General features: G+C 45.8%; 1 protein-coding gene across 1 annotated transcript in view; it reads left to right on the forward strand.

Moving 5' to 3' along the window:
* PPME1 (protein phosphatase methylesterase 1) overlaps positions 1 to 27869 on the forward strand; it is a 37354-nt gene that overhangs the window by 996 nt on the left and 8489 nt on the right. The window contains exons 2-8 of the mRNA XM_061629108.1: positions 4007 to 4100; positions 7195 to 7287; positions 11846 to 11903; positions 14937 to 14988; positions 22189 to 22343; positions 24678 to 24768; positions 24941 to 25006. Of these exons, the coding sequence (XP_061485092.1) occupies positions 4007 to 4100; positions 7195 to 7287; positions 11846 to 11903; positions 14937 to 14988; positions 22189 to 22343; positions 24678 to 24768; positions 24941 to 25006 (609 nt within the window). The remainder of the gene's footprint in view (positions 1 to 4006; positions 4101 to 7194; positions 7288 to 11845; positions 11904 to 14936; positions 14989 to 22188; positions 22344 to 24677; positions 24769 to 24940; positions 25007 to 27869) is intronic.

Consider the following 27869-nt stretch of genomic DNA (forward strand, 5'->3'; position numbering starts at 1 on the left):
AAAGGCTGCTATTCCTTTATTGCGCAGAGAGAGAGGAATTCAGGTTGAGTGTTGCTTCTGACATAGCAGTGTTGATCTTTTCTCCACCCTTATTCCAAAGATCAAAAGGCTCTTTTTTGACAAGTCAGGGTGAATGTAGAAGAGATGCTCCTCCAGGAGAAGAGGGTTGGATGGCAGGGGAATCTCCAACAGAAGCACTGTTTTATTTGGCATCTGGAAGCTCCATAGACTAGTCTCTTTACTATCTGTGTTTAAAAATCCCATTGCAATGGGCCTCAAGACAGGAACCAGCTCTGAGGGTAGCAGGGTGTGTGTGTATTGGGGTGGGCTGTGCTTGAGGGGAATCTGGGGCGTGAGATGCAGTCAGAGATAGTGTGAACTGCTGTTCATTCATTGCATGCAATGGGTGGGGGCTGTTTTTGAGGGATATGGGGGGCTAGGAGTTGGAGTCCCAAACCTCTGGAGAGCCCCAGCTTACTGTGCATCTGGCAGAACTGAGCAGCTTCTCCAAGGGTGAGGTGCACCCTAAACGCATAATCCCGGCCTCTGCTTGCGTTGTAAAAATAATGCTTGTGTCGAGACTGTCTTGTCAGCTTATTCAGCTGTCGCTATGGGGAGAAATTCAGCACGCATCCATAACTGTTTTCATGGCTGAAGCTGTTTAAGGTGGGGTGTATGAATATCTCGTTGTGAGAGCATGAGATTTAGCCCTGAAACCTGAAGAATCCTAGTAATCTCATATCACATCCTCTTTGCATTGAATGCACGTAGTCTACGCATCCCCCTATCCTCTCATGTTCATGTGCAGACACATGCCACCTTGTTGGACACCCCTCCTCCCCATGCCTTCAAGGTATCTGGCAAGGGAAATCTTGCAGTGCAGGTTCCCGTAAGCAAAGGTCAGGGAACCTGTGGCGCTGCAGGTGGTGTTGGACTCCAGCCAGCGTGGCCAATGGTTAGGGACGATGGGAGTTGTAGTCAGAAATATCTGGGGGGGGACACCAGTTCTCCGTCCATGACATAGACTATAATCTTCCTTGCGTTCAGTCCCAGGATAACTGTGGGAGCTCTGTGCTTCCATCTGCTTTTATTTCTGTTGCCTGATACGGGTGCAGATATCTGTCTGCAACAGCCTTCCCCAATTGGACTCCAGTCCCCAGCAGCCCCAGCCAGCATGGTCAGGGATGACTGCAGCTGTAGTCCAGAATGTTACGCTTGGGCCGTAGCTCAGTGGCAGAGCATCTGCTTGGCGTGCAGAATGACCCAGGTTCCATCTCCAGAAAGGAGATCCCTTGTCTGAAACTCTAGAGAGCCCCTGCCTGTCAGAGTGGACAGTACTGAAGTAGATGGACCAATGGTATAAGCCAGGATAAGTCCACTTCCTATGTCCCTATGAGAGCACCAGGTTGGGGAAGGCTGGTTTAGAGCCTCTTTCCTTGAGTACAGTATTCTCTGTTAAGCATTTATTTCTAATTACCTGAAAATGCTGGTTTCCCTTTCAGGACTGTTGCAAGGATTACTGTGATAATGAATGGGAAAGCTATAGTAATACTGTATAAATATTGGTAGCATTTTAAAAGGATTTGTTAGAATTATATGCAAAAAAAAAGGTCTTGATTCCAAGTACTTGAGATAAGTCATTTGTGGAATAGAGACAACCTCTTTTCCTACATTAATCTGAGGGCAATGCCTTAAGCCTGGGAAGCGAACATGGTACCCACCAGATGATACTGGACTATCACTTTTGTCAGCCTTTGCCAACATGTCCAAGGATAATGGGAATTGTAATCCAACAGCATCTGGAGGGCACCATGTTATCCAACCCTGGCAACACATTAGCTTGTTATGGCATTGATGGCATGTAGAGAGGTAGTTCTCCAGCCCTGAATTCACTGTGCTGGAGGCTTGCCAAAACCTGAGCCTGTATTTCCTTACAGAGAAGTGGGCAAGCGTTTAGTGGCAGTCCTAAATGAAAAAGGCATTTGAAAAATAGGTATTATTTTTGAATCGCGCATTGTGGAAAAGAATTGCCACCACTCCTCTGAATGGACAGGAGTCAGTGGTGGCCACCAGCTTGGACGGCGTCAAAAGAGGATTAGGCAAATTCATGGAGAAGAATAAGGCTGTCAGTGGCTACTAGCCATGGTGGCTACGCTCTTCTTCCAAGGTCAGAGGCAGAATGCTTCTGAATACCAGTTGCTGGAAACTGCAGGAGGGGAGAGTGCTCCTGCGCTCAGGTCCTGCTTGCAGGCTTCCCTTTGGGGCATCTGGCTGGCTACTGTGAGAACAGGGTGCTGGACTAGATGGGCCACTGGCCTGATCCAGCAAGCTTTTCCTAAGGTCAGGTTACAAATCTTAATGAAAATGTACTGTGTAAAGCAGTCTAGTATTTAAGCATCCTTCTGGTAACCTCAGGGAACAAGACAATTTATGCAGGTGTGTGAGGGGGCTGGTGGAGGAGGGGTGGAGTGGCCCACCCCCCTTCTTCGCTGAGCATGGAAACCCAGTGGGCTACCAGAGGAAGGAAGCCCCCTTCTTTGCCCCCACCACAGAAACACAGGGAGCTTCTGAAGGAAGAGCAAACCTCACCACCCCCTCTGGCAACCCCAGACAGGTTAGTGTTGGTTTTTTCCTGTAGGCTTATTTAGAAGGCTGTTAAAATAATATTTTAAGTAATCAGCGAGAGCTAGTGTGGTGTAGTGGTTAAGGTGCTGGACTACTACCTGGGAAACAGGACAGTGGAGTCGGAGTCGGGAGCAATTTTGGGTGGAGTCGGAGTCGGGAGCAATTTTGGGTGGAGTCGGAGTCGGGAGCAATTTTGGGAGGAGTTGGAGTCAGACAGTAGAAAAATAGAGGAGTCGGAGTTGAAGGTTTGGTGTACCGATTCCACAGCCCTGCTGGGAGACCAGGGTTCAAATCTCCACACAGCCATGAAGCTCACTGGGTGACCTTGGGCCAGTCACTGCCTCTCAGCCTCATGAAAACCCTATTCATAGGGTCGCCATAAGTCGGAATCGACTTGAAGGCAGTCCATTTCCATTTTCAAGTAATCAGTGCAATAACAGATGCATGGGAGCAAATGTTTTCTGTAATGAAGGTGGCATACAGGACTGTTTTATGTGTAACAGGAAATGGCTTCTGTGTGTTTCTTTAAGTCAACCAGGTCTAACCTATTACTTTCACATAACACTTGTGAGTGGCTATGTAGAGTAAAACAGATGTCTCATGGTGGAGCCTTAATGATGAACTGATCTCTTCAGGCCTCAGCTTCCGTGCGTATGATGGAAGTAGGGTCTGGCCCACGAAATCATCTGGCTTTTTCCGGTTGTGCTTGCCCCAACAGTCTACACAGCTACGTGATGTCACAGAGGATTAAAACACTTCTCGTAGAAGCAGAGCAACACTTAAAACCAGCAGGCTTGTGGAAATGAAATGCTCATTTAGAATCGGGTCTGACTGTGCCATCCAGCAGTACAAATTTTTAAAAGCTTTCCTGAACAAATAAAGAAAGAATGTTGATTTTGGGGGCAGATCTACATCATACCTTTAAAGCACATCCCAGACACATGAAAGCACATGACTTGCCCCAAAGAATCCTGGGAACTGTGGTTTTCCCTGCACACAGTTACAAATTCTGAGCAGGCTTAAACTACAATTCCCATGGTTCTTTGGGGGAAGCCATGGCCTTTAAATGTGTTTTGGATGTGCTTTAAGTTTATAGTTTTAAAAAAAAAAAGCTTAAACTTTAAAAGTATGGTGTAGACCTGCCCTCGTGGGCAAAAGGTGTGGAGTGAGAGAGCCTGCTGTATTTCATGGCAAGATCACCTCCAGTGAATTCAAGTTGTTATTTGAGGGTTGGCCCTAACATGCTTCCTTTTAAAAAAAAATGGAAAGAAGGCGGCTGATATTCCACCTCGACTTCAAAGACCTCACACATGCTCAGCAAAAGGCTTTTTGTTTTAGCCATACAGTTATAATGTTTAAGTATGAGCTCTTTGTTTTTCAGGCCTGGAAGAAAACGTGATTATTCCCCGGTCCCATGGAGCCAGTACTTCGAGTTGATGGAGGATGTTGTGGTTGAGAGCGACTCTGGCAAGGATATATCCTCTTTCCCTCCTTTGTGTAATAATTCCACTTTTTACAGGGCTGGGGAAATCTGCATTGCTCTGCATGTTGATGGCCTCCCAACTCCCATCAGTCCCAGCTGGCATGGCTATTGGCCATGGATGCTGGGAGTTGGACACCAGCAACATCTGAAGGGTTGCAGGTTCTCCATCCATGGTCGTACAGGAGACACAGTGCAGTGAATTATTAGAGCCAAGTTGAATATTCTTTCAGGCCAGTGCATCACCTGTGCCAGGGGTTGCCCAACAGTGGTCCGTGGGCCACCTCTGGTCCATCAGCTTCATTCGGGTGGTCCACGGCATGTCTGTGGATTTGTAGTTGAAGACGGGAGACGGTGCATCTGTTGCATAAAATATTTATTCATTTTTCAATTTTTTTAGTTATTTTATTTCTTGCATTGTATATTATTGTATGACAATTTGAATTCTATAGAATTCAGATTGCAATACAATAAATTATATTTTATTGATTACAATGTATTTTATTTATTCTGCTTACTGGGGCAGGATATCGCCAACTTGTTACCCCACTACTGAAAGAATTGTACTGGCTGTCCATGAGCTACTGGGCCAAGTTCGAGGTACTGGTTTTGGTGTATAAAGCGCTATACAGCTTGGGATCAGAATACATCTTATCCCTTACATACCCAATCAATCACTGCACTCTGCAGGTGAGGGCCTCCTACAGATACCATCTTATCAAGAGGTCCGTTCCACACAACATAGGAAGTGGACTTTTAGTGTAGTGGCACCCACCTTTTGGAATTACCTTGCCTTAAATATTAGACAGGTGCCATCTCTGTTATCTTTTCGGTGCCTGCTGAAAACCTTCCACTTTCAACAAGCCTTTTAAGTAGAGACCTTATCCCAGTCTACATCTGACCTGTGTTGGAATTGTTTTTAGATGTTTTTTAATAAGTTTTTAAATATATATCTTTTAAAAGATGTTTTGTTTTTGTGGGGTTTTAAAGTGGAAAGTACAAAAGCAGGACTACAGCTGAACGTCACAAAGACTAAAGTAATGACAACAGAAGATTTATGTAACTTTAAAGTTGACAATGAGGATATTGAACTTGTCAAGGATTATCATTACCTTGGCACAGTCATTAACCAAAATAGAGACAATAATCAAGAAATCAGAAGAAGGCTAGGACTGGGGAGGGCAGCTGTGAGAGAACTAGAAAAGGTCCTGAAATGCAAAGATGTATCACTGAACACTAAAGTCAGGATCATTCAGACCATGGTATTTCCAGATCTCTTTGTATGGATGTGAAAGTTGGACAGTGAAAAAAGCGGATAAGAGAAAGATCACCTCATTTGAAATGTGGTGTTGGAGGAGAGCTTTGCGCATACCATGGACTGCAAAAAAGACAAATACTTGGGTGTCAGAACAAATTAAACCAGAACTGTCACTAGAAGCTAAAATGATGAAACTGAGGTTATCATACTTTGGACACATAATGAGAAGACATGATTCACTAGAAAAGACAATAATGCTGGGGAAAACAGAAGGGAGTAGAAAAAGAGGAAGGCCAAACTCCATAAAGGAAGCCACAGACCTGAACTTACAAGATCTGAACGGTGGTTTACAACAGATGCTATTGGAGGTCGCTGATTCATAGGGTCGGCATAAGTCGTAATCGACTTGAAGGCACATAACAGCAACAAAGATGTTTTGTTTTTGTGATGTTTAATAGATGATTTTCATGTTTGTTGTTTTGCTGCCCTGGCCTCCTCCTGGGAGGAAGGGTAGGATATAAATTTAATAAATAAGAGAAATAGAAGCAATAAAATGCAATTAAGAATCACAGCATCTAGCACAGGGTATTGTAATTGCTACAGCTGGCAGGAAAATAATTAAATGGTCCGCAAAGACCCTCAGCAATTTTGAAGTGGTCCAGGGGGAAAAAATGTTTGGGAACCCCTGGCCTACATGACCCTGATAGGTGGTGGTTTTCCGGGGGGGTCATGCAGAGGAACCACAGCTCCTCCCAACTTTGAAAAGAGTGAGAGAGAGATCTTGAGCCTCTTACTGTGTTCCATCAATCATAGAAATTTCAACCCACTACGGTTATATATTACTTGCAAGTAATGAGTAGCATTTATGTAGCATATTTCAAGTGAAATGCGTTGCGTTCATGATCATGGTAATCCTCTCTCACACACCCATGGGACGGACACTGTTACAGATTTGTGGCCGAAGGAATCATGACTTGCTTAGGCTGACTTTGGACAGCTTGGATCAGACCTGTTCCTGGATCTGCCCCATGCATCTGCTCAGGAGTAAGACACTTTGTTCCTGCCCTCTCTAGGGATGTGGGTGCAGCATTTGAGTAGGACCTACACATTTGAAGACCCCCACATACATAAGACCATTTTTAAATCTGTGTAATCCGCTTTGGGACCCACATTCCAGGTGAGAGGCAGACAAAAATAAATTTATTATTATTTTCTTAAAGAAAATGTGGCCAGTCATGCGAAATGAGCCACTGTGAATTGATGCCCGCTCCCACCCTCAAAAAGTGTAGTGAACTCTTCCGGCTGGCTTCGATTGCTTTACTGCACTGAACACCTTGCAGTGCTCATCTTCGCCACTTCGGATTAGGGGATCTGAACTCGACTCACTTTTGATTGGCCAAGGGCAACGGATTTATAGGCAGTCCTTTCACAGTATTGTTGTTAGATATGTTACCTGCCCTTCACCAGAAGCTGCCAGGGTGGATCACAGCAATATAAAATACAATATTAAAGCCAGTTTAAAATAGCAAGCATTGTTCTAGATAAAGCTGTCAAACCACCTGTTCTGAGCCCGCATGGCCATCACCCACTGAAATGTGGCTTGCAGCAGATGGCCTGTGTGGTTGTGTTTGCAAAATGTTTCAACAATTAAAGTTGCATTGGGTGGCACTGAACTGACTCAGCTCTGCCAAAGTATCACTTTTGGGTGTAAAAATATGCCCTGTTGGACTGATCAAACTATTCTCAGGAGGCACAAATGAGTTTGTAGCTTGCATCTTAACGCAATCTTCTTTTTTTTTGAGACGGTTACAATGTCCTTAACTGTTCATACACTTTTCGAATTTACAAGAGTGGATCTGAAGGACCTGTCTTGCTCCTTTTACATGGTGGGGGCCATTCTGCTCTTTCCTGGGCTGTATTTACGGTAAGTAAATGGTTGGTTGCACTCCCCCCCATTACTATGACTTTATTGTTTGTCATGCCATCCATGTACAAGGCACCTTCTAATCTGGAAAGCCTCTTTTGGAATGATAATCCACGTTGTGGCTTGATCGCCACCGACAAATACATAATTGCTTCTACATGAATTGAGTGACTTGCCTGTAGAATAGCTCCCTTGTTTTTAAAAGCAGAGGGGGAAGCCAAGCACATGCCTGGAATGCAGAAGGTCCCTAAGCATCTCCAGGGAAAAGGAGATCTGGTTGCAGGGCTGGGAAAAGCAGCTGTCAGTTAAGGTAGCCTAGCCTTCCCTAACCTGGTGCCACACAGAGGAAGGCCAGGATCTCTTCTCGATCATCCCAAAGTGCAGGACACGGAATAATGGGCTCAAGTTGCAGGAAGCCAGATTTTGACTGGACATCAAGAAAAACTTCCTAACTGGACAGCCATCTATCGGGCATGCTTTAATTTGGATTCCTGCACTGAGCAGGGTGTTGGACTCAATAGCCTTATAGGCCCCTTCCAACTCTACTATTCTATGATTCGTTTTTGGACTACAACTGGCTGGCACTCACTGGCTGGGCCTGATGGGAGTTGTAATCCAAAAACAAATGGAGGGCATCGAGTTAGGGAAGTATGAGCTTAGATAGGCCAATGGCCTGACTACACAAAGCAACTTCATGCGTCGTCTCAGGTCAGAACGAAGGTGGGGAAATGGCTGTTGCGCAGGGGCAGAGCATCTGAGCCAGATTTGACTTTATATAAGGCAGTGTCCTACCTCGCACTTGCATTTTGCAAACCAAAAGTCCCTGCTGCCTTCACGTCCTGGTGACACGAGATGTATTGCCAGTCAATATCCTGAGCTTGATGGACCCAGTGGTCTGACTTGATATAAGGCGGATTCCTATTTTCCTGCCTGCTTGGCTGCTGGATGGAATGGAGTCTTGATCTGATCCAACACACTGGCTTATCGCTGCCATCCTGTGTCCGCTTTCCTGGGTAGATTTACTCCTGAGTAGACACGTCTAGGTTTGCGCTGCTAATGACTTGCGTAGATTCCATTGACCCAGGCCCTGTTACTTCCTTCATTGGATTGCTGCAACGCATGCAGACACTCTCACAAAAAAGCTACCCCCCCCCAACATGGCCAGTGGTCAGGGATGATGGAAGTTGGAGTCCAGCCGCATCCACAGGCCACGTGGTTTTTCATCTCTGCCTTAAAGTCCCACGGCATCATCGCTTCCCGCAATGGCAGATTTGGCTGTTGAAGCTGCTGTTGTCTGCAGGTAATACTTGGTAGTTTGGAGGTTTCCAGCAGGCATTTCCTGTAGCTTGCTAGAAGCGCTTGGTGCTTGCTACCCGGTTGATTCCCACCACCCCTCCCCAGAACAAAAGGCCTATTTTTAAAGCAGTCTTTTAGCACAAATACTGCTTAATCACTGCAATGCCAAAAATAATGCCTTTTTATGCAAATGTTATTTAGGTGGTAGGAACAAATCATGAAGCTTGATTTTTTTTTGCAATGGAGTATTTCACTTTCACATCAGCAGGGCTGTAAAATCCCCGTCTTTTGGGATTGGGGTGGAGGACTGGACTGGAGCAGTTAAATGCTTGTTGCTCCCCCCCCCCCCCAAGCTGAGAATAAAATGTTAATGTAGGAACTTGTGAGTGTTTGGAATCATTAACGCATCTCCCCACACACACGCAGAGTTGTGCAAAGGAAGTTTTGATTCTGCCGTCAGGAGGATACAATCATTATACTAAGTTCAAATCTAAGGGGGAGCTTGCATTGCAGACCATTACCTTGTCTTTAATAAATGCTAAGAATTTAGAGTTGTTTTATAACAACATGAAAGCAAGGGGGCAGTTTTCCAATCTGGGTCCTAATGTCGACCTTCCAGTCCATCTCTTGTGAGTCACAAGTACAGCCCCAATGTTTGGCCATGTTCCTTTCCCTGGAGCGCCCATCACAGAGGCCATGCTCCCCTTGATGCTGCATGCATCATCAACGTTTGGATAATCTTACTGTGTTTGACTTCTTTTAAAAATCTGTTGAATGTATCGTTTTTTTCCTTACTAATTTTGTTACGGGTTTGGGGTTGAGATGGATGATTTCTATGAGTCCCCTTCCAGCCTCTGATTTGGAACCCTGCACCTGGAGGTGAGAAACCCACTCTGCTGGCCAGATGAGTCCCCTTTGTTAATCTAATAGAGTGGCCAGGTAAGTTAATGGGTCATATCAAGTGCCCATTAACTGGCGAATGAGCCAGGGAGACCCTATTGAAACTCTTCAGGAGAGTCCCCCCACCTTTCTGAGGCCAAGGAGAGGCTTGTGTTTTTTAGTTGAGTTGGAAAAAGGGCTGAGAACTGGAAGCAGGCGGAGAGGCTGACTCCCTGCACCATGGCTTTAGGGTGCCTCCTGTAAGCCTGATGGAAAAGAAAGATCTATTTGTCTGCTGATGCTTTGAATCCCTCCATCTTAAGCTCATGTTAGAATGTGTGTATATAAACAAACCATATTTCATAAAGACACCACAGTCTCCACTGACCTTCTTTCCAAGGAAACCAAACCCTGGGTAAGTGCAGGGACCCCTGGAGATCTCTCACCGCTCGGAGATTGGGGTGGTGTGCTACAGTATTTTACGTTTCATGTAAACCTCTTGGAGAGTTTTTAAATGAAGCAGTATATAAATCTTGATAAATAATATCAATATATTGTCAATATGTCAATATATTCGCACCCAGAGCTGTACATTTACTGCAGGTCTCAAGAGCTGCAGACTGTGGTATTTCTTGACCGAAGAATTCAACTTCGGAAGATCCTCAGTGTTCGGGTTTATTTTTCATCAAGTTTCTAGCCCATCTGATTGTGAAGAAATACTTGGAAGAATCGGGGTGAAACCTGTTAATCTCAGAAGGCAGAGGGAAGGAGGGGGTGCTGGATTGGGTCTCCAGGGGGTCTGACAGCAGAGGCATGCTGCTCTTCCGTAGCCCCTTTTCATAGCTCCCCATGGGTAGCAGAAGCGGGAGAAAAGAGGACCAAACAGTTAAAACTTGCAGAATTAAGTTATGCCAACTGTGAGGAGAGATGTTTATTTGCATAATTTTATTACGGGTTTCAGAGTTCAGTTTTTTCTGGAATGTGGGTCGCTTTGTCCTGGTTTCAGTTCTTCTTTTATGTGGGTCACCTTTTCCTGGCTCCGTCCCCCTCCCCCCTTGATACTTAAACAGACTCTGAGGGACTTGGCCTTCTCCCAGTGCCGCGCTACTGTTTTTTCACCCTCCTTTTGTCTTGTCTTCATTCCTATTCCTTGTGGCCTTCTTGCTGCTTTCTCTTCCAAGCTGCTTGCCTTTTTGGTTGAGCTGCTCCCCCTCCAGCCGATCGACAGGACCAGAGCGCCCCAGCCAACAGCCTCTTCCCCTTCCTTGGATGAGGCAGCGCCTTGTGTGTGACCACGTTACAAAGTGAAAAGTGCCGCACACAGCGTTTCTTCGGCACTTGCAAGGGATCGATCCTTCGGTCTGGCAGCAAATACACTTTGGAACCCCATGCCCATTGATATTAGGCAGGGGCCTTCCCTATACTGTTTTCAGGGTCTGCGGAAAACTTTTTTTTATTTTAGGCAAACTTACCCAGATATGTGTTGTAACATGCTTTTTGTTTTGTTTTATATGTTTTAAAAATATAACGCATACAAGAAAGAAAGAAATATGTAAAATGCATGCCAACAGAGCAATCCAAATGGTGGGAAGCTGGTGGGGGGGGCGGAGGAGGAGGAGCCAGCGGAAAGCTTGGGAGCCGCCTGAGCTGGTGTTCAGCCAGGCCGTCAGGAGCTGCAAACGCAAGCAGAAAGGAAGAGGCCCGCTCCCACGAATCGGCCTCCCAGGGAGGAAGCACTCCCCATAGATGGCCATTGCAATGTTTTTACTACACTGGCCTTTTGGCCGGTGGAGTTTCTGAGTGGATCAGGACCCAGGGGAGGGCTCCAAGCACGCATCCCCCCCCCGCAGCTCTGCTCCCACCACATCCCCAAAACACCCCGTTTTCAGGACTTCTGCCGACTTCCGCCAGGTCTCCATCTGCCAGGGTGGTTGACCCTTAGTGGCACCAGCAGGCTTGTGGTGGAGGGCAGAGCCCACTGCCATTGGGAGTCTGGCAGTGCAGCTGGTGGTCCGCGGCATCCAACTCGCCAAGCCAAGCAGAAAGGTGACTTGGATTGTGCCCTTAGTGCCCTTAATTATTTTGCAATTTACCATAACCCCTATCTTCACAGTTCAGATCAGGCATGCAGCTTAGCCAATATTTAAAAAACATAATACTATAAGAAAATAACATTAACAATCAGTAGCAATAATATGTTCCAAATGACTGGTTTTACTTATATTTTGTCGCTTTTTTAGATTGACTTTTTTTAATCTCTGCATTTCTCAGTATTTTTAATGTATGTTTTTCATTTGTTTTATGTGAACAACTTAGAGGTTTTGATGATTAAACGGCATACAAATCCTGTTAAACAAAAAGGCATTTTTGTCTCTTCTTGCAGTCTGCCATCATCAACCGGATTCAGTGCCGGATTGTGGCCTTGGATCTGAGGGGACATGGTAAGCAATTCATGAAATGAAACCAGAGGGCAGTATTCAGTGCTTATCCTACTCAGAGTAGACCCATTGAGGTTAATAGGCCTGACTCAGGTAAATACAACACAGACTCTTTTCTTTGGTACTATTGGAGTCTCTCTCCAGCACCAACCCCACCTCTGCTCCTGATCTTGAATATAAATGGCAATTCTCTTCAAAGGAGTCATTAAAAGCTTATCCGGAGTCATCTAGCCCTGCCTGTCGTGGTTAAATTATTTTATTCTAACAATGTTTTATCCTGTTCTTCAATCAAAAGGCTCTTGTGGTTGCCAAGACACAGGAAGTGGGTTTTTTTTTAAGTTGCACACAATTCAGTAAACCAAACAGACCTTAAAATTGCAAAAAAAAAAAAATGCATCCAGCAATAAAGCAAATTGCAGCAACAGCTCAATTGGCCAAATGCCTTTCTAGACAGGAAAGTTTAGATCAGCCTTTGCCAACATGATGATCTCCAGATGTTTTGGACTACAGCTCCCAGTAGCCCCAACCAGCACAGACTGGTTTATTTATGTATTTATTTATAACATTTGTACCCCGCCTTCTTGTCATGGTAGAAACCCAAGGCGGCTTACATATGGTTCCCAGGCGGTCTCCCATCCAGGCGCTGACCAGACCTGACCTTGCTTAGCTTCAGCAGGGAGCTGGCCACATGTGCCTTCAGACACAAGATGGCAAAGCAAGTATTCTCCACTGCAGCCGTCCCCAGCCTAGAGTTCTTGGATGATGATGGACAGCCGTCCCCATCAGGCCCAGCCAGCAAGGCGAACGGTCAGAGATGGTGGGGGTTGCGGGCCAACATTGTCTGGGGCCTGAAGGTTGGGGAAGGCTGCCCCACAAGGTGTCTCCCTGGTAAAAAGGCCTGCTTCTTGTCCTCGTAAGCCTTTATGGAGAGGGACCATGGTTCAAGCGTCAAGAGTACCTGATTAATTGATTGATTGATTGATTTATATCCCGCCCTTCCTCCCAGCAGGAGCCTGGGCTGGCAAACAAAAGTACTGAAAACACTTTAAAACATCATAAAAACAAACATTAAAATAATTAAAACAAAACAACTTTAAAAACATTTTTTTAAAAAAGCTTTGAACACATTAAAAAAAGGTTAAAAAAACATTGTTTTTAAAAAAAGGTTTAAAAGCATATTAAAAAGCAATTCCAACACAGACGCAGACTGGGATAAGGTCTCAACTTAAAAGGCTTGTTGAAAGAGGAAGGTTTTCAATAGGCGCTGAAAAGATAACAGAGATGGTGCCTCTCTAATATTTAATATTTGCATGTTGAAGGTTCCATCTCTGGCTTTGAACCGAATAACGGGGTGTAGAAGACCTGCCCCCCACCGAGACTCTGGAGAGTTGCTGCTGTCAGCCAGAACAGATAACACTGCATAAATGGCAGCATCCTGTGCTCTGTATCTGTGAAGGGGGCAGCGCCTGGAGCGTTGCTTCATTGGAGAAGGGCAAAAGGAGGCACTCGCCCCACAGATCCTGGACAATTTAGGGCTGGGCCTCTAAAGATCTCTGAGGGAGGTATTCAACGAAATCCTTGTGCTGGCAGAACGACTTCAAGTAACACAAGAGGGATTTTTCCCCATCCTTCCCCCGCGTGTGGCTTGCACCATCCCCATATCTGCTGGGGGTGTGTGAGGGAACCCCCAGAACAGATTGAGGGGGCACACAGAGGTGGGGGGGAGGGCCAGGAGGAGGATGCTCTGGTGTGCAAGGAAAAACCCTTGCAATGGCAGAATGTTCATCTATACTGGCCCGGAAGAGGCTTAGAAACCAACACAAAGCTCTAGGCCACGGATGAGGAGCCTTTGGCCCTGGAGATGGTGTTAAGACTCCAACTCCCACCAGGCTTGGCCATTGGCTGTGCTGCCTGGGGCTGATGGGAGGTGGAGTCCAACACCATCTGGAGTTGTTTCCGGTTGTTTTCCGGGCCCAATTCAAGGTGTTGGTTCTGACCTTTAAAACCCTATATGGTTTCGGCCCAGTCTATCTGAAGGAGCGCCTCCAACATCATCAGGGATGCCGCTCAAGAAGATCAGCCTCAAAAGGCCTTCTCTCTATCCCACCAGTTAAAACAGCTAGACTGGTGAGCACTAGGGAGGGGGCTTTTTCAGTTGTGGCCCCCACTCTGTGGAATTCCCTCCCAAATGATCTCCGCCATGCCCCCGCTATGATGAGCTTCCGCCGGGCCTTGAAGACCTGGCTCTTCAGACAGTCTTTTTGGGTGGGTTAGGTTTAATTATTATTGTTGAGATTTTTAATGTTTTAATGTATTTGTATGTTTTTATTTTGTACGTCGCCCAGAGTGGCTGGACAGCCAACCAGATGGGCGACTAATAAATTTAATAAATAAATAAATAAATAGGTGAAGGCGTTGTATATAGACACCCTCTCTTCTTCGACCTCATCAGGAACATCGAAAGGTGCCATATCCCGAGTGAGACCATTGGTCTCTCTTGCTCAGTACTGTTTACTCTGATTGGCAGCAGCACTCCAGCGTTTCAGGCAGGAATCCTTCCCAGTCCCACCTGGAGGCAACAGGGGTTGAGCTTGGGACCTCCTGCATGCAAGGCAGATGCTCTGCCGCTGAGCTGTGGCCCTTCAACAGGAATCTACTTGTTGGGTTTTGGACCAGCTCCATTCAGAGATACCGCCGTTCTGTCTGGAAGCGACCACAGCATGGGTCACAGTGGCCCGGATATGCCAATTGCCTGTAGCGCCCAGGGCAGTGATCTTTTCCCCATGACCCTCATCCCAGGTGGTGCAGATGATGCAAGGTATTGATACAGGGCCTTTGACATTGTAGCTTTGTTTTGGTCTGGTCCAGAAGCACCTGTGCCACCTTTTCCTATATTAGCTAAGCAATATCTGCAGGAGGGGAAACTGAACCATAAATCTCAGGCTACCTGGGAAAGTCCTGGAGGGTTTTTTGTCTGTGTGTGTGCACCAATTAATATACTATGGTAGTATGACTATGTTCTGATTTCCTTTGCAGGTGAGACAAAAGTTAGGAATTCAGAAGATCTCTCTGCAGAAACGATGTCCAAGTATGTCTCTCCATAATACTGTTTTGTTGTTGTTTTCCAGCTAGCAGGCCTCTAATGCGAAACACTTTCCTAAATCCGCAAGATTTCAGGACTTGGGGGATGAGTGACAAGACCCCAAACCGGTCCTTAAGCGTTCATTAAAAGCATTGTAGCTGTCTGTGTGGCAGAGCAGCTGTTGCATCATTCTGCTTTCTGTAGAAACGTGGGATTCTTCAGATGCTGAAAACTGATCTGGCTGTAAGATTGTGAGCCTCCAGGGGCCTGCTTTGTAACCGGCAGTAATGATGCATGCTGAGGCAGGGGCAGGGCATCATTTTCAGCCCAAGGGCCATATTCCCTTCTGCGCAACCTTCTGGGGGCCACATGCGAGTGGGGGTGGGTGGGGCCAGAGGGAAAAGTGGGTGGAGCAATTAACGTTTACCTTTATATAGTTGGGCTAGTTTTCTACACATGCTCAACACGCTCCTCTGTATCCTCCACCCAGGACGTCGAGAAGCGTGATCAGAGTTCAAGGATGCATTTTAGCCATTCGAGAAGGGTGTGAAGGTGGCCCAGTGAGGAGTGTGGCCTGGGAAGAAGCGGCATCGCTTGGGGAGTGTTCTGAGGGCCCGATGGGGGAGCTGGAGGGGTTCCCCAGCCCTGTGCTAAGGGTTGGCTTATGAGTTGTGCGAATCGGTCCCAGCCGTCGCTTAATGTTTTGGAGTCTTGGTGCTGCGTGTAGAAACCAGCCTGCTGTACAAAGGTAAAACTGGCATTCCTTGCTCTGCTCGCTTTTGTCTCTGACTTTGCCCACTGCTGGCACATGCTGGTCAAAACTTGCCGTGCTTGTATTCAGGTGAGAATTTGGCCCGATGGCCCCTATATATTGACACGGTGTGGATTTTGGTAAACACAGAGTTGTTCTTTCCTCTACCTGTTGGATTGCCTAGGTCCACGGCTGCATGCACCGCAGGGTCTGTCTTTGTCTCTGGCTGGTTTGAAGTATGGTGGTTGGTGGGTTATTATGAGAGAGGGAGAAAAGCCTCTCCTTAACCATTTCCTTCACACCCTGCATGATTTTATACGCTTCTATTACATCCTCTCCTTGCTTCCCTTTTTTCAAAACTGAAAAGCCCCAAATGCTGCAACCTTTCCTCACAGAGGAGTTGTTCCATCCCCTTGATCATTCTGGTTGCCCTTTTCTGAACTTTTTCCAACTATTTTTTGAGGTAAGGCGACCACAGCTGTACACAGTATTCCAAATAACCGTAGATTTTTACAACAGCGTTACGATGTTGGCAGTTTTATTTTCCTTTCCTTTCCTAATGATGCCTAGCATGGAAATTGCCCTTTTCACGGATGTCTCATACTGGGTCGAAATCTTTGAGCCATCTAGTTTCTGGTCAGTCACCCCCAGTTCAGATCCCATGAGCATATAAGTGAAATTAGGGATGTTTTGTTTTGTGCTTTGCCCTCATGTGCATCACTTTGCACTTGCTTGCATCGAGTTGCATCAGCTGTTTCACCCGTTTTGGAGAGGACCTTTTGGAGCTCCGTGCAATTCCTCCCTTTTGGTATCATTGGCAAACTTGGTCACCTCGCTGTTCACCCCTAGCCCCAGGTCATCCTCCCTACTGTGATGGCTGGGACTGACGGGAGTTGTAGTCTAATAACTTCTGGAGGGCAGCAGGTGTAGGAAGAGTAATCTATTATTATTTATTTATTAAATTTATACCCCGCCTTATAGCCAAAAGGCCCTCAAGGCGGCTTACAAAAAAACGAATATAGGAATACATACATCAGTACAATAATGCAATTCTCAAAATTAAATAACAAATAACATTGTTAAAAGAAAAGAAAAAAATCATTTAAATATGTCACGACGTGAGAACCACATTCAGCCAGGTTCTTTATACTAGATACGCTCTGCTCCGGAGGTAGGACACTCTCAATTTGAAAGGACACATAATTGGCTCTTCTTTCAGGACCTGATCTTTGTGACTCCCAAAAACACCGTCCTCCATTTTGTAACTTAGAGACAAGAGACCTTTCATTTGCCTCTTCACGCTTCTCTGTTCCTGTTTGTACGCAGCAGCCATGTTGGCGATAACGATCTCTTTCACTGCATTCTGCTGCTCCTGAACTGCAGCGGTAAAATGATGGGAGGACGCTGGTTTTGAAGGGACTAGTGCCTTGTTCTTTGGGGGAGTCCTTGATGTATTCAGCCTCTGCTGATGTATTCTAGCCTCTGCTAGTTTGTTGCACAACTGCCAGAAGTCACATGGTAGGTTCTGGCATGTAGTGGGGTTTCTGAGGCATGCCCCCCTCCCCAGGTAAATTTGGGGAGCCTTCAAGAGCAGCCTCTTATGCAGCATGAGGAGCTACAACCCAGGTTTGGGGAAACTGGATGAGTAGGCCTTTTTTGTCTGCTGGAAAGTAGTCATCAAAATTTGGGCGAGGATTTGGATTTGGGCGAGGATTTGGATTTGGGCGAGGATCTCAAGTTGCCTTTGCTTATTCCAATGGAGGATCTGTTTCATCTCCTGCAGCCGAAGGTTGTCCACGACTCACTGCATCTTCAGATCTGCCGCATTGACTCTCTCCATGTTGCACAGGACTTGGAGGCCGAGATGTGGCTGCTTTATGCTGCAGCACCTTTGTCAGGGGTTGCCCAACCTTCCTTTGGCCAGGCTGTTAATAGGGCAGTCATCTGGCCCCTAAAAAACCCTTTTCTTTTGTCCATGTTTTAGAGCTGGAGTCTCCTAACTGAGTTGTGAAGGTGACTGAGTCCTTTACTCCAGGAAGGGCTTTTGCCTCTTTCCAGGGAGGCCATCTGTGAAACCACCGCCTGCTCACTTTTCATCTTAAAGCAGCAGCTTTGCCAGCCACAGCAGCCTGCGGTGCACATCTGTCAGTGTTGTGGTCTTCAGGAGATCCTGTCTGCAACGGCTCCTCTCTGACACGGCTAGGGGCTAGAGATTTGCAGAAACAGCTGTTGCTGACTTGCATATTTTTAAATGTCTAGTCCACCTTTAATCCTGGCATCCCTTTTGGGCCAAATGAAATCTAGGCATCTATTTTTCAAAGTGCAAGCAAGTTTTGCATAATAGAGACAAATGCAGTGTCAAATTGGCTCTACATCTGATTTACTTTATAGAGAGAAAATATTTCTTTTGCCAGATTATTCCAAAAATTAGGTAAACTTGAAAGAACAGTAGAGGAGATTTGTGTGTATCTGGTGCTTTAGAGTTTTAAACATGTTTTCACATATATTCACTTGTAATCCTTGGAACAGTCATCTAAGACAGGTGGGTATCATCATTCCTATGTTGCAGGTAGGCTTATTGAGGGCCAGGCTGGTCTGGTTCATACTGAGCCAGAATTAGTGAACTTCCAGCCCACGGACCTGCTCAGCTTGAGTCCTGATTTGGCCTGCAAGGCTGTTCCCCACAAACCATGCTCACCTGTCCCACACCTGACATCACATGTAACGTAAGGTGTTAGGCAGATATAGGCACAACTACAAAGGAACAATCGGGAGCTTAAAGGAGATCCTGGTTGCTCATTTGCAAGCAGGGCTTCCTGTCAGCTGACAGCGAGCCCTTCTTGGATCAACTGCACTAGCGAGCCTTTATCTGGAACTTGTGAATGTAGCTGAAGGGGCTGGACCCAAAAGGAAACTCAAAGGTGCTTCTTGTAACTGCTAATCATATGATCAGCTGCTACTGCAGCCTCCTTTGAACTTTGATTGCACGCCACTCATTCATTGCTGTGGTTTCGTGTGACTTGCAAACCAGGCCAGTATGTGGCTTGCCCAAGGGCATCTAGTTTGTGCATAGCTGAGGCAAGATTTGAATTTAGGATTTCTTGCTTTGTAGCTTACACACTATGCAACACTGTCACTCAATCTGAGTAAATGCAGGCCTGAATATTTGAAATCTCCCCAGGTTTTTGGTGGTGAAGAGACCTGGCTGCTGCACTGTATGGAAATGTGCCCTTTCCTGCCATTGGCTTTACTGCTGAGGTGTTACAGAACGTTAATGAACATTTCAACTTTGCAGAAGTTTCTTAAACTGTCAGCACAGAAGGCAAAGGAATAGATTGGACTGTGTGGTGTTGGTGAGGAGGTGGGCAGGCAGAGAAGAGTTGATGGTGCTATTGCACTGTTGGCGTACACTGGTGTGTGTGTGTGTGTGTAGGAGAGTGGTGTGCAAATGTGGCCGTCATGGGCGGGTTTACACAGGAAAAAGTATTCCTTGAGGTATTCCATACACAGGCTGTGCAAGCTTTAATGGTCAACATCACCACCATAGCTTTATTCCAGGAAACAAATAGGCAAAATGTTCTAATTTTGCGGTGTGTGGTCAGGTTGGGTTTTGAAAGTATAATCAGTTTTCTTGCTTCTGTCTTGTGGCATGTTGCATATATCTGACAACTTCTCTTTTTAAAATTGTTATGTAAATTTGTATATTTGTTAGCAGAGATCATCAACCGTCTGAAATGCGTGTGTGCCAGTGTGTGCATTTACCTAAGTGGCAGGCTTTTACCCTGCATTGAGATCACTGAGACTTAAGACTTAGTAAAAATAAGACAAGCTACTGTATTTATAGAAATACACAGTAGATAGAAAGGCATATCTAGTTTTAACTAACTAACTAAGTTGGAGGTGCAACGCCCAGGCTTGGGAGTTGCCCTCATGGCTAGGAGAGAGAGAGCAGAGACAAAGGTGTCTCCTCTCTCAGACAGTCTATTCACCGGGAGGGCAATTAAGGCGCACGTTATGCTCTTGTCGATAAATCCCCTGGCTGCTTCAAAGTAAGGAACGTTGGTATATAAAAAAGAAGCCATTTAAGATTGCCCATATTTACTGTTGCTCCTTTATGGGGAGGGCCATGGCCTAGTGATAGAGGATGTGTACAAGGTGCCAGGTTCAATCTCCAGCTAGGGCTGGGAAAGACTCGTATCTGAAACCTTGGAGAGACACTGCCAGTCCATGTAGGCAATATGGAGTTAGATTGTATAAGGCAGTTTCCTGTGTCTTCCTCTTGCATGTGGCTGGGAAGCTGCCCGTGTGTTAAACCTATTTGGGTGTCCAGTGCCATAGCCTGCTCTTTTTCCCTGGCTTCCTTAAATCAGCCTGCTTGCCCTTTAAGGGGCAGACAGCAGGTTACCACTTTGCAGCTTGATAGCGAGCTTTTGTGTTGATTTAATTCTCCAATGCTCACCGCTGGGGCTTCAAGCAGAGAACCAGTATCTTGGACAGGAGGGGAATGTGTTTCAGTGGCAGAGGGTTTACGCTGCAGGCAGTAAGTTCCTAGTTCAACCCCCAGGATATCCAGTTCAAAATTGGGTAGGAAAGCCCTGCAGGAGAGCTGTAGAAGGATAGCTGCTGCCAGTCATGAGATGGACAAATATATAAATATAAAAATAAATAAATAAATACAATATGAACTCTTGGCCCTCCATGTGTTAATAGATTCCAACTCCCATCAGCCCCAGCAAGCATAGCCAATGTTCAGTGCAATGGGAGTTATAGTCTCAACATCTGGAGGGCCACAGTTCCCCATCCGTGGTATGAGGCTTCTTCCTGTGAGATGCTGAGGGCTCTCTTAGGTGGCAGGGAAGCATTAAGCTCAATGGTGATGCCGTCTCAACGCTGCTGCCATGACTTGCTGTTTATCTGAGCATCCCAGTTCCAGAGGCCGGGTTCAAGAGACCCATGGCTGGAATCAGACTAAAGGCAATGCTCAGGGTTCTGCTCAAGCTGAAAGACAGCTGGGCATTGAGAACTGCAGCTTCTGGGGGTGGGGAGAGCAAGTTTCTAGCCCTTATGGCCATGAAGATTTGTTTATGTCGCACATTTTTGACCCGCCCTTGCAAAAGCTTCCCTAGGTTGGCTTTATTACGACGATGATAGAAAAAGTGTATGTGTGTATAAAAATGCATATAGTGTGTGTATACTAGCACATGCATATACAGTACATGTATGCAATTATGTAAGTGCCTACAGTGACGGAGAAACAATACAATCTAAAAGTATCAGGTTTTTTAATAAATTCCAGAAACCAGGGATTTTTTTAAAAAATCCCCATTAAAAACACTTGGGAAAATAAAAGGGTCTCTGCCCAGTGTGGAGATTATATTGGCATGGGTGCCGGGCAAGCCTCCCCGGGAGAGCCTTCCACACAATGCTGAAGGTATTCAGTGGGCTGTGTCTTGTGAGATCTCAGGAGTTTCACTGGGGGGCAGGGAGAGTTGCCAAATAGGATTTCCAGCAGGTGGGTCTATTCAGCAGAGTAAAATTGCAGAGTCAGAAATGACAACAGACAACAAACGATGCTGTGCATTTATTGCTCACAGAGGACGCTGCCTTATACAGACTCAGCATCCAAGGATAAAGTACAGTCTACAATAAGAGTCCCTATATAATAATACAGAGCTGGTATAGCACAGTGGGGAGGAGAGCCTGGCTGGGAGTCCAGAGTCTGTGAGTTCAAATCCCTGCTCGTATCTCCTGGGTGTCAAGGGCCAGCTAAAGATCACCCCACAGTGAGTGGCTCAGGGGTTATGTGCCCTGCCTCCTGTGCAGCCGTGGGCAAGCTGCAGAGTCCCAAGGAGCCCAGTTGCCCCCCAGCTGGCAGTTGCGGACAAGGCAGGGGCTGGCTTGTGCAGCTGTGGCAAGCTGAGCAGGCCCTAGCCAGCTGGGGAGGACTAGCCTCAGAGGGAGGCAATGGGAAACCCCGTCTGAATACCACTTGCCATGAAATCCCTATTCATAGGGTTGCCATAAGTCAGGATCAACCTGAAGGCAGGCCATTTTCATTTTTTTTCCATATAATAACACAAACAACACAAAGACCCACAAAAAGGAAAACATACTATATTGTACCCAAGAAACATATGTGAAAGGGAATAAACGATAATACAATTGGGACAATAAGCAATACATAATGGAACAAGTGGTTATGAATCTGTTTAGACTAATGAGTTGCTTTCAGTTTTGTCCCAGTATGAGTAATTATCCCTACATGGACTGGCAGTGACTCTCCTGGGTTTTAGACAGGGGACAATTCCCAGCCCTACCTGGAGATGCTTCTGGGGACTGAACCTGTGACCTACTGCATGCGAGAGCTGTGCCCCTTCCATGTATATTTCTATATGTTTATTGCCCTTTTATATGGGAGGGATCAACCTGCACATGTCTTTTTTTTTTTTTTGTAGGGATGTCGGAAACGTGGTGGAAGCGATGTACGGAGACCTCTCCCCGCCCATCATGCTGATTGGCCACAGCATGGGAGGTGCCATTGCCGTGCACACAGCAGCGTCCAATCTGGTACCCAGTTTGTTGGGTCTCTGCATGATTGATGTAGTGGAAGGCAAGTCTCAGTGCCACTTGGCATTTCAGATTCCTCTTTCCCAGCTATTAGAGTCTACCTGATACTCTATGATATTCGGGTAACGTGTTCCTAGGAAGGTCTCTCGACCAAGAAAGCCCAAACACTCCTAGTCAACATGGAGGCAATTGTTTTTAAGCATCTGGGCTTTCTTGGTTAGGTCACAAATTGGTTTAAAGTTTTGTTTTAAAGATGTGTACTTTGCATCACAATCCTGGAAGAGGCATTCAATGTGGCTTGTGATACAAAAATTGAAAATCCCACAATGTTGTTGTTGTTATGTGCCTTCAAGTCGATTATGACTTATGAACCCTATGAATCAGCGACCTCCAAGAGCATCTGTCATGAACCACCCTGTTCAGATCTTGTAAGTTCAGGTCTGTGGCTTCCTTTATGGAATCAGCCCATCTCTCATTTGGCCATCCTCTTTTTCTACTCCCTTCTGTTTTTCCCAGCATTATTGTCTTTTCTAGTGAATCTTGTCTTCTCATTATGTGTCCAAAGTATAATAACCTCAGTTTCATCATTTTAGCTTCTAGCGACAGTTCTGGTTTAATTTGTTCTGACACCCAATATCATAAAACTGCAATGGCTGTAAAAAGTCAAATCAAATCAATATAGAACGGCGGTGTTACAAGGTTGCTTCTGGACAAATGTAATAAGTTTCTAAATTATTTTTTTAGCGTTGGATAAATATATGAGTCGTTTTTGACATGAGTAGAGGCGACCGTTTTGCTGTTAAAACTTTCTTGTTATGTGCCCTTGTGTTCTAAAAGCCATTTTAAGCCAAGTTGGTCCGTTTGTATCCTTCAGTTTTCAGCTTTGAAACTGAGAGTCGCGAGGCTTTATATTATTCTGCTTCTGACGTCACAGTTCTATGGCGTGCCCTCTGCAGCCCCCATGGGCTTGTGGTGCTCTGAATCACACGTAGGAACCTAAGAAGAGGCCCTTCTAGTCCAGCATCCTGTTCTCATGATTGCGAATTGGATGCCGCAATGGGAAGCCCACAAGTAGGACTCGAGCGCAACAGCACTCTCTCTACTTGCGATTCTCAGTAACTGGTATTCAAAGGCATACTGCCTCCGACAGGGGAGGTAGAAGATAAGCTTCCATAGTAGCTACTGGTAGCCTTTTCCTCCATGAATTTGTCTAATCCTCTTTTTAAAGCCATCCAAGCTGGTGGCCGTCACTGCCTCTTGTGGTAGCAAATCCCATAGTTTTATCTGTGCGCTATGTGAAGAAGTATTTCCTTTTGTCTGTCTTGTATCTTCCAGCGTTCAGCTTCTTTGGATGTCCACGAGTTCTAGTATTATGAGAGAGGGAGAAGAACTTTTCTCTATCCACTTTCTCTGTGCCATGCATAATTTTATACACTTCTGTCACCTCCCCCTTTATTAGCCTCACTTTCAAACACATGAATAAGGAGACGTCTAACACACTTTCCTGTTAACTCTCAAGTTGGCTAATGGTCCAGGTGGAAGGTAGGGATTGGGGAGGGGAATTCCTCCAAAATTGGGAGTAGAACTGGTGGAGTTTATTTATTATTATTTGATTTATATCCTGCCCTTCCAGCAGGAGCCCAGGGTAGCAAACAAAAGCGCTGAAAACACTTCAAAACATCATAAAAACAGACCCTAAAATACATTAAAACAGAGTTAAAAACATTTTTAAAAGCTTTAGAAACATCTTTTTAAAAGGGTTAAAAACATATTAAAAAATATTAAAAAGCAATTCTAACACAGATGCAGACTGGGATAGGTCTCTACTTAAAAGGCTTGTTGAAAGAGGAAAGTCTTCAATAGGTGCCAAAAAGATAACAGAGATGGCGCCTGTCTAATATTTAAGGGGAGGGAATCCCACAGGGTAGGTGCCGCCACACTAAAAGTCTGTTTCATATATTGTGCAGAACGAACCTCCTGATAAGATGGTATCTGTAGGAGGCTCTCACCTAGTTCTGTGCATGTTGCTTTTAGTTATTTCCAAGTGAATTTTTGAGCATAGATGCATGGGACCAGATGCGTGTCGGTAGGGTGTCTTGGTTGGGGTCATTAGAAGTGGGTACTTAGTCCCGTTCTGTGGCTTCCACCTCAAGCCAAAACTTTCTAACATAGATTTAGATTTATTTATTTGTTCATGATCATGAGGTCTAGAAACCTTTTTGGGTTTTTTTAAAAAATCAAAAGGTTTGAGATAAGGAGGATTTGTGTATTAACATCTTTGACTTTATCCCACTCGCAGCTGTGTAGATTTCTACATCGCCTTGTTTGCAAAATGCTGGTCTGTTTCATGCCACCCTTCCCCACTTCTTGCTTATAGGCACAGCCATGGATGCACTGAACAGCATGCAGAATTTCCTCCGGAGTCGCCCTAAGACATTCAAATCTCTTGAGAATGCCATTGAATGGAGGTAACAAGCAACTTTGGGCATTTGCGCAGCCCATCACAAAGAGGCCACATTTGCATTCTCCCTTAATAGGAAAGTGATGCTGCTGCTGCTGAGCTCTGCTGAAAAGCTGCAGCCAGTGACTTACCCTCCTCTAAATGGCTGCTTTCCTTTTGCTTTCTCTCCCTCTCTCTAGTGTGAAAAGTGGACAGATACGAAATCTTGAATCTGCCAGAGTTTCTATGGTTGGCCAAGTCAAACAGTGAGTCGTGCCTTCTAAACAGTGGCGGGTGGTGGCACCATATCAGTGGGGTAGTGGAATCTGCTCCGGGTTTCAGTCCGAACTTTCAAGGAGCCGTCCAAGAAGCTCTTAAGCACCTTGGACAGCTCCTTGAAAGTTCGGACTAAAACCCGGAGCGGATTCCACTGCCCCACTGACGTAGTCACCACTGCTTCTAAAATTGCCGTTCAACGCCTTTTTCCGTTCCATTTTCGTGCATGGATGTGTGAAGTGGGAGAACAACTTGCTATGATTGTAGCATTCCCGCAGGGACTGATGTTCCAGGGTTTGAATTACAGTTTGCAGTGTGTGTACCCTCCCCAAAATTCCTCTGAGGACCTTCAAACTAGTTTATTTGGCCTGCAGCAGCGGTTCCCCAACTCCCCCCCCCCCCATGGACCACTTGAAATTTGCTGAGTGTCTTGGCGGATCACTGAATGATTTTCTGCCTGTTGTACTGATTGCAATGGGCTGTGATAAATGCTGTGTGGTTTTTTTATATCAAACTATATGATGTTTAATGGTATTCTCATTGCTTCCTTTATTTCCTATTTCAATTCAAATTGTAATACAGTAAAATATAATATATGAGAAATAAATACGATTAAAAATCAGTGTGAGTATTTAATGTGATGGATCTGCAGTCTTCCATCTTCAATCATAAATCCACAGATATTTAATGGACCATTAATGAATGAATGAAGCTCGTGGACCACTAGTGGTCCATGGTCCAGTGTGGAAACCTATGGACTACAGATCATAAACATCAAATAGGGTTATCATGGCAACCACAACAGAGGAAAAAACCTGTAATATCCGTGCAGACAGATTGTGCCTTTTGGAATAAGAGTATAAGAAAAGCCACAATCAAAAATAGTTTTAAAATACAGACAATTTGCCAGACTGGAGTGGAGGGGACATTGTTGTTGACAGGAAGGATCCTCCATGTGGGAGTGGAAGACCGGGTCCTCTACAAATCACCTGCCTCTTCTCCAGGGGGGACAAGCCATCGCTCTCACCAGACTGGCCCTGCCTATGGGTTAGGCAGGACGTGGGTCTGGCTTGCTTTGCAGCCTTTTTCCAGCCTGTCTTTCTGACGCGTAGTGTTGCGAGTCCTCCTTCCCTGAGTGTTTTGTGTTCTTGTGACATTTCCCTTTCTCGGGGGGCATTCTTGACATCCTGCCTTTCGCCAGTTGGGTGTCCCCTGTGATACGGCATGTGTGTCTCTTGATGCATCACGTTGGAGGTAGACCCCGCTTCCCAGGACATTAAAGATCTGTTTGGCTTCTCCAAGCCAGGGTAGAGGAGGAACTTCCGATGCAGCGTTATCGAACAGCAGGCAGGCAGCATTCTGGTTGGTCTTGGGGAACTAGTGTTTTCTTCACACCCTTTGTTGGCAACTTTCTCCCTTGAGTTGCTGACCCTCGAAGGTGTTTCTGGTGACTATCATCTTGTCCAGGCACGTCTCAGAGCTGGGTGCCCTGTCCTCTAATCCTTAACTGTGTTTTTCACTCTGATAAGGTGGTGCTGCGGCCAGATCCCTCCTTCATACCAAAGGTCAATTCAGTGTTTCACTGATCCTGTGAGGTGGTGTTGCTTGGTTCTGCCCCATCCTTCCTGTTTGCAGGAAAGGAGATGTCTGTCACACCCTGCAGTTCTACTTAAATAGAACCCAGGAAATCTCGAAATTGGAGCTCCAGTTTGCATCCTCTGCAGGGCTATCGGTTGGCAGGAGAGTTTCCACCCCTTCAGGTGCTAGGTGGTGGACAGAGGCTACTGGGGCAGCCTACGAAGCAGCCTCTAGTGGGGGTGCTGGCTCACTCGCCGAGGGGAGCGGTTGACTGGCTGCGTACCGTAGTGAGTTTACCTGTAAGGTGACTACCTGGTTTGTTGTGCACAGCATGCCGATGTGGTTCTTCTCTTCCGATGCTGCATTAAGCAGGAGAGTGTATCAAAGAGTTGTCCCCAATTAGGCAGGTTGCAGAGGAAGCCTGCCCTTGGATGGGACTGCCATCCCTGTCAAGAGAGTGTCCTCCACTCCAGTCCGGCAAAAGCGGAAATTTTACCTACTGTGAATTGCTATTTGCAGAGTGGAGCATAGGACGTCCCGCCCGCCTCTCACTCCCCCTGCTTGGTAGGTGCAATGCTGTATAGTTCTTCACTGAATCGAGGTGGGTTGTAGCTGGGCCTACTGTTACTGAGTCTGATTTAGGCCTGGTTGTTTTCAGTGGGGTTTTTTTCCCCTCCTTGGGTTGTTCTTCCTTGTGTATTTGGTGTAGCTTTTTTGTGTTGTTCTGTGGGGTCGAGAAGTTGTCTCACTCTGCCTGTTGGTCTGGTGGGAGGGATGGCTCATCCCCCTAAAGAGGGGAGAGAAGATTGGTAAAAGACCCTGTCTGTCGCTCCTGGAGGGAGAGTCAGCCCTGTCAACTAACTGTTCTCCACTGCAGTCTGCAAACTGCAGTTCACAGTGAGCAAAATGTTTGCACTGTGACTCAGAACTTGCCTTTTGTTTTCCTCTAAGGACCACGCCCCCACCGCCCAAGCAGTTGAGTGATTTGGCTTTTCATAACGCATGAGAGGTACTTAGTAGGAAAGGGGAGGGCTGTTTTATGTGAATCTACCTGTGTGGTATAGACGATAGAAGCCTGCACCTTTAAATACTTCATTGCTCCTTAATTTCTGTCATGCCATCCTAAGGGAGGAACATAGATGGGGAATAACATAATGCATTTTACCCCCAAAATCTTGCAAACCCAAACAAAAAAATTCTGGGCATTACATCCAGTATGATTGTTTAAGGTTTCCTATTTAATGCTTGCATATGTCTTGCTCTCCTCCTCCCTCA

This window comes from Rhineura floridana, chromosome 5 (assembly GCF_030035675.1).
Source record: "Rhineura floridana isolate rRhiFlo1 chromosome 5, rRhiFlo1.hap2, whole genome shotgun sequence".
Classification (NCBI taxonomy): Eukaryota; Metazoa; Chordata; class Lepidosauria; order Squamata; family Rhineuridae; genus Rhineura; species Rhineura floridana.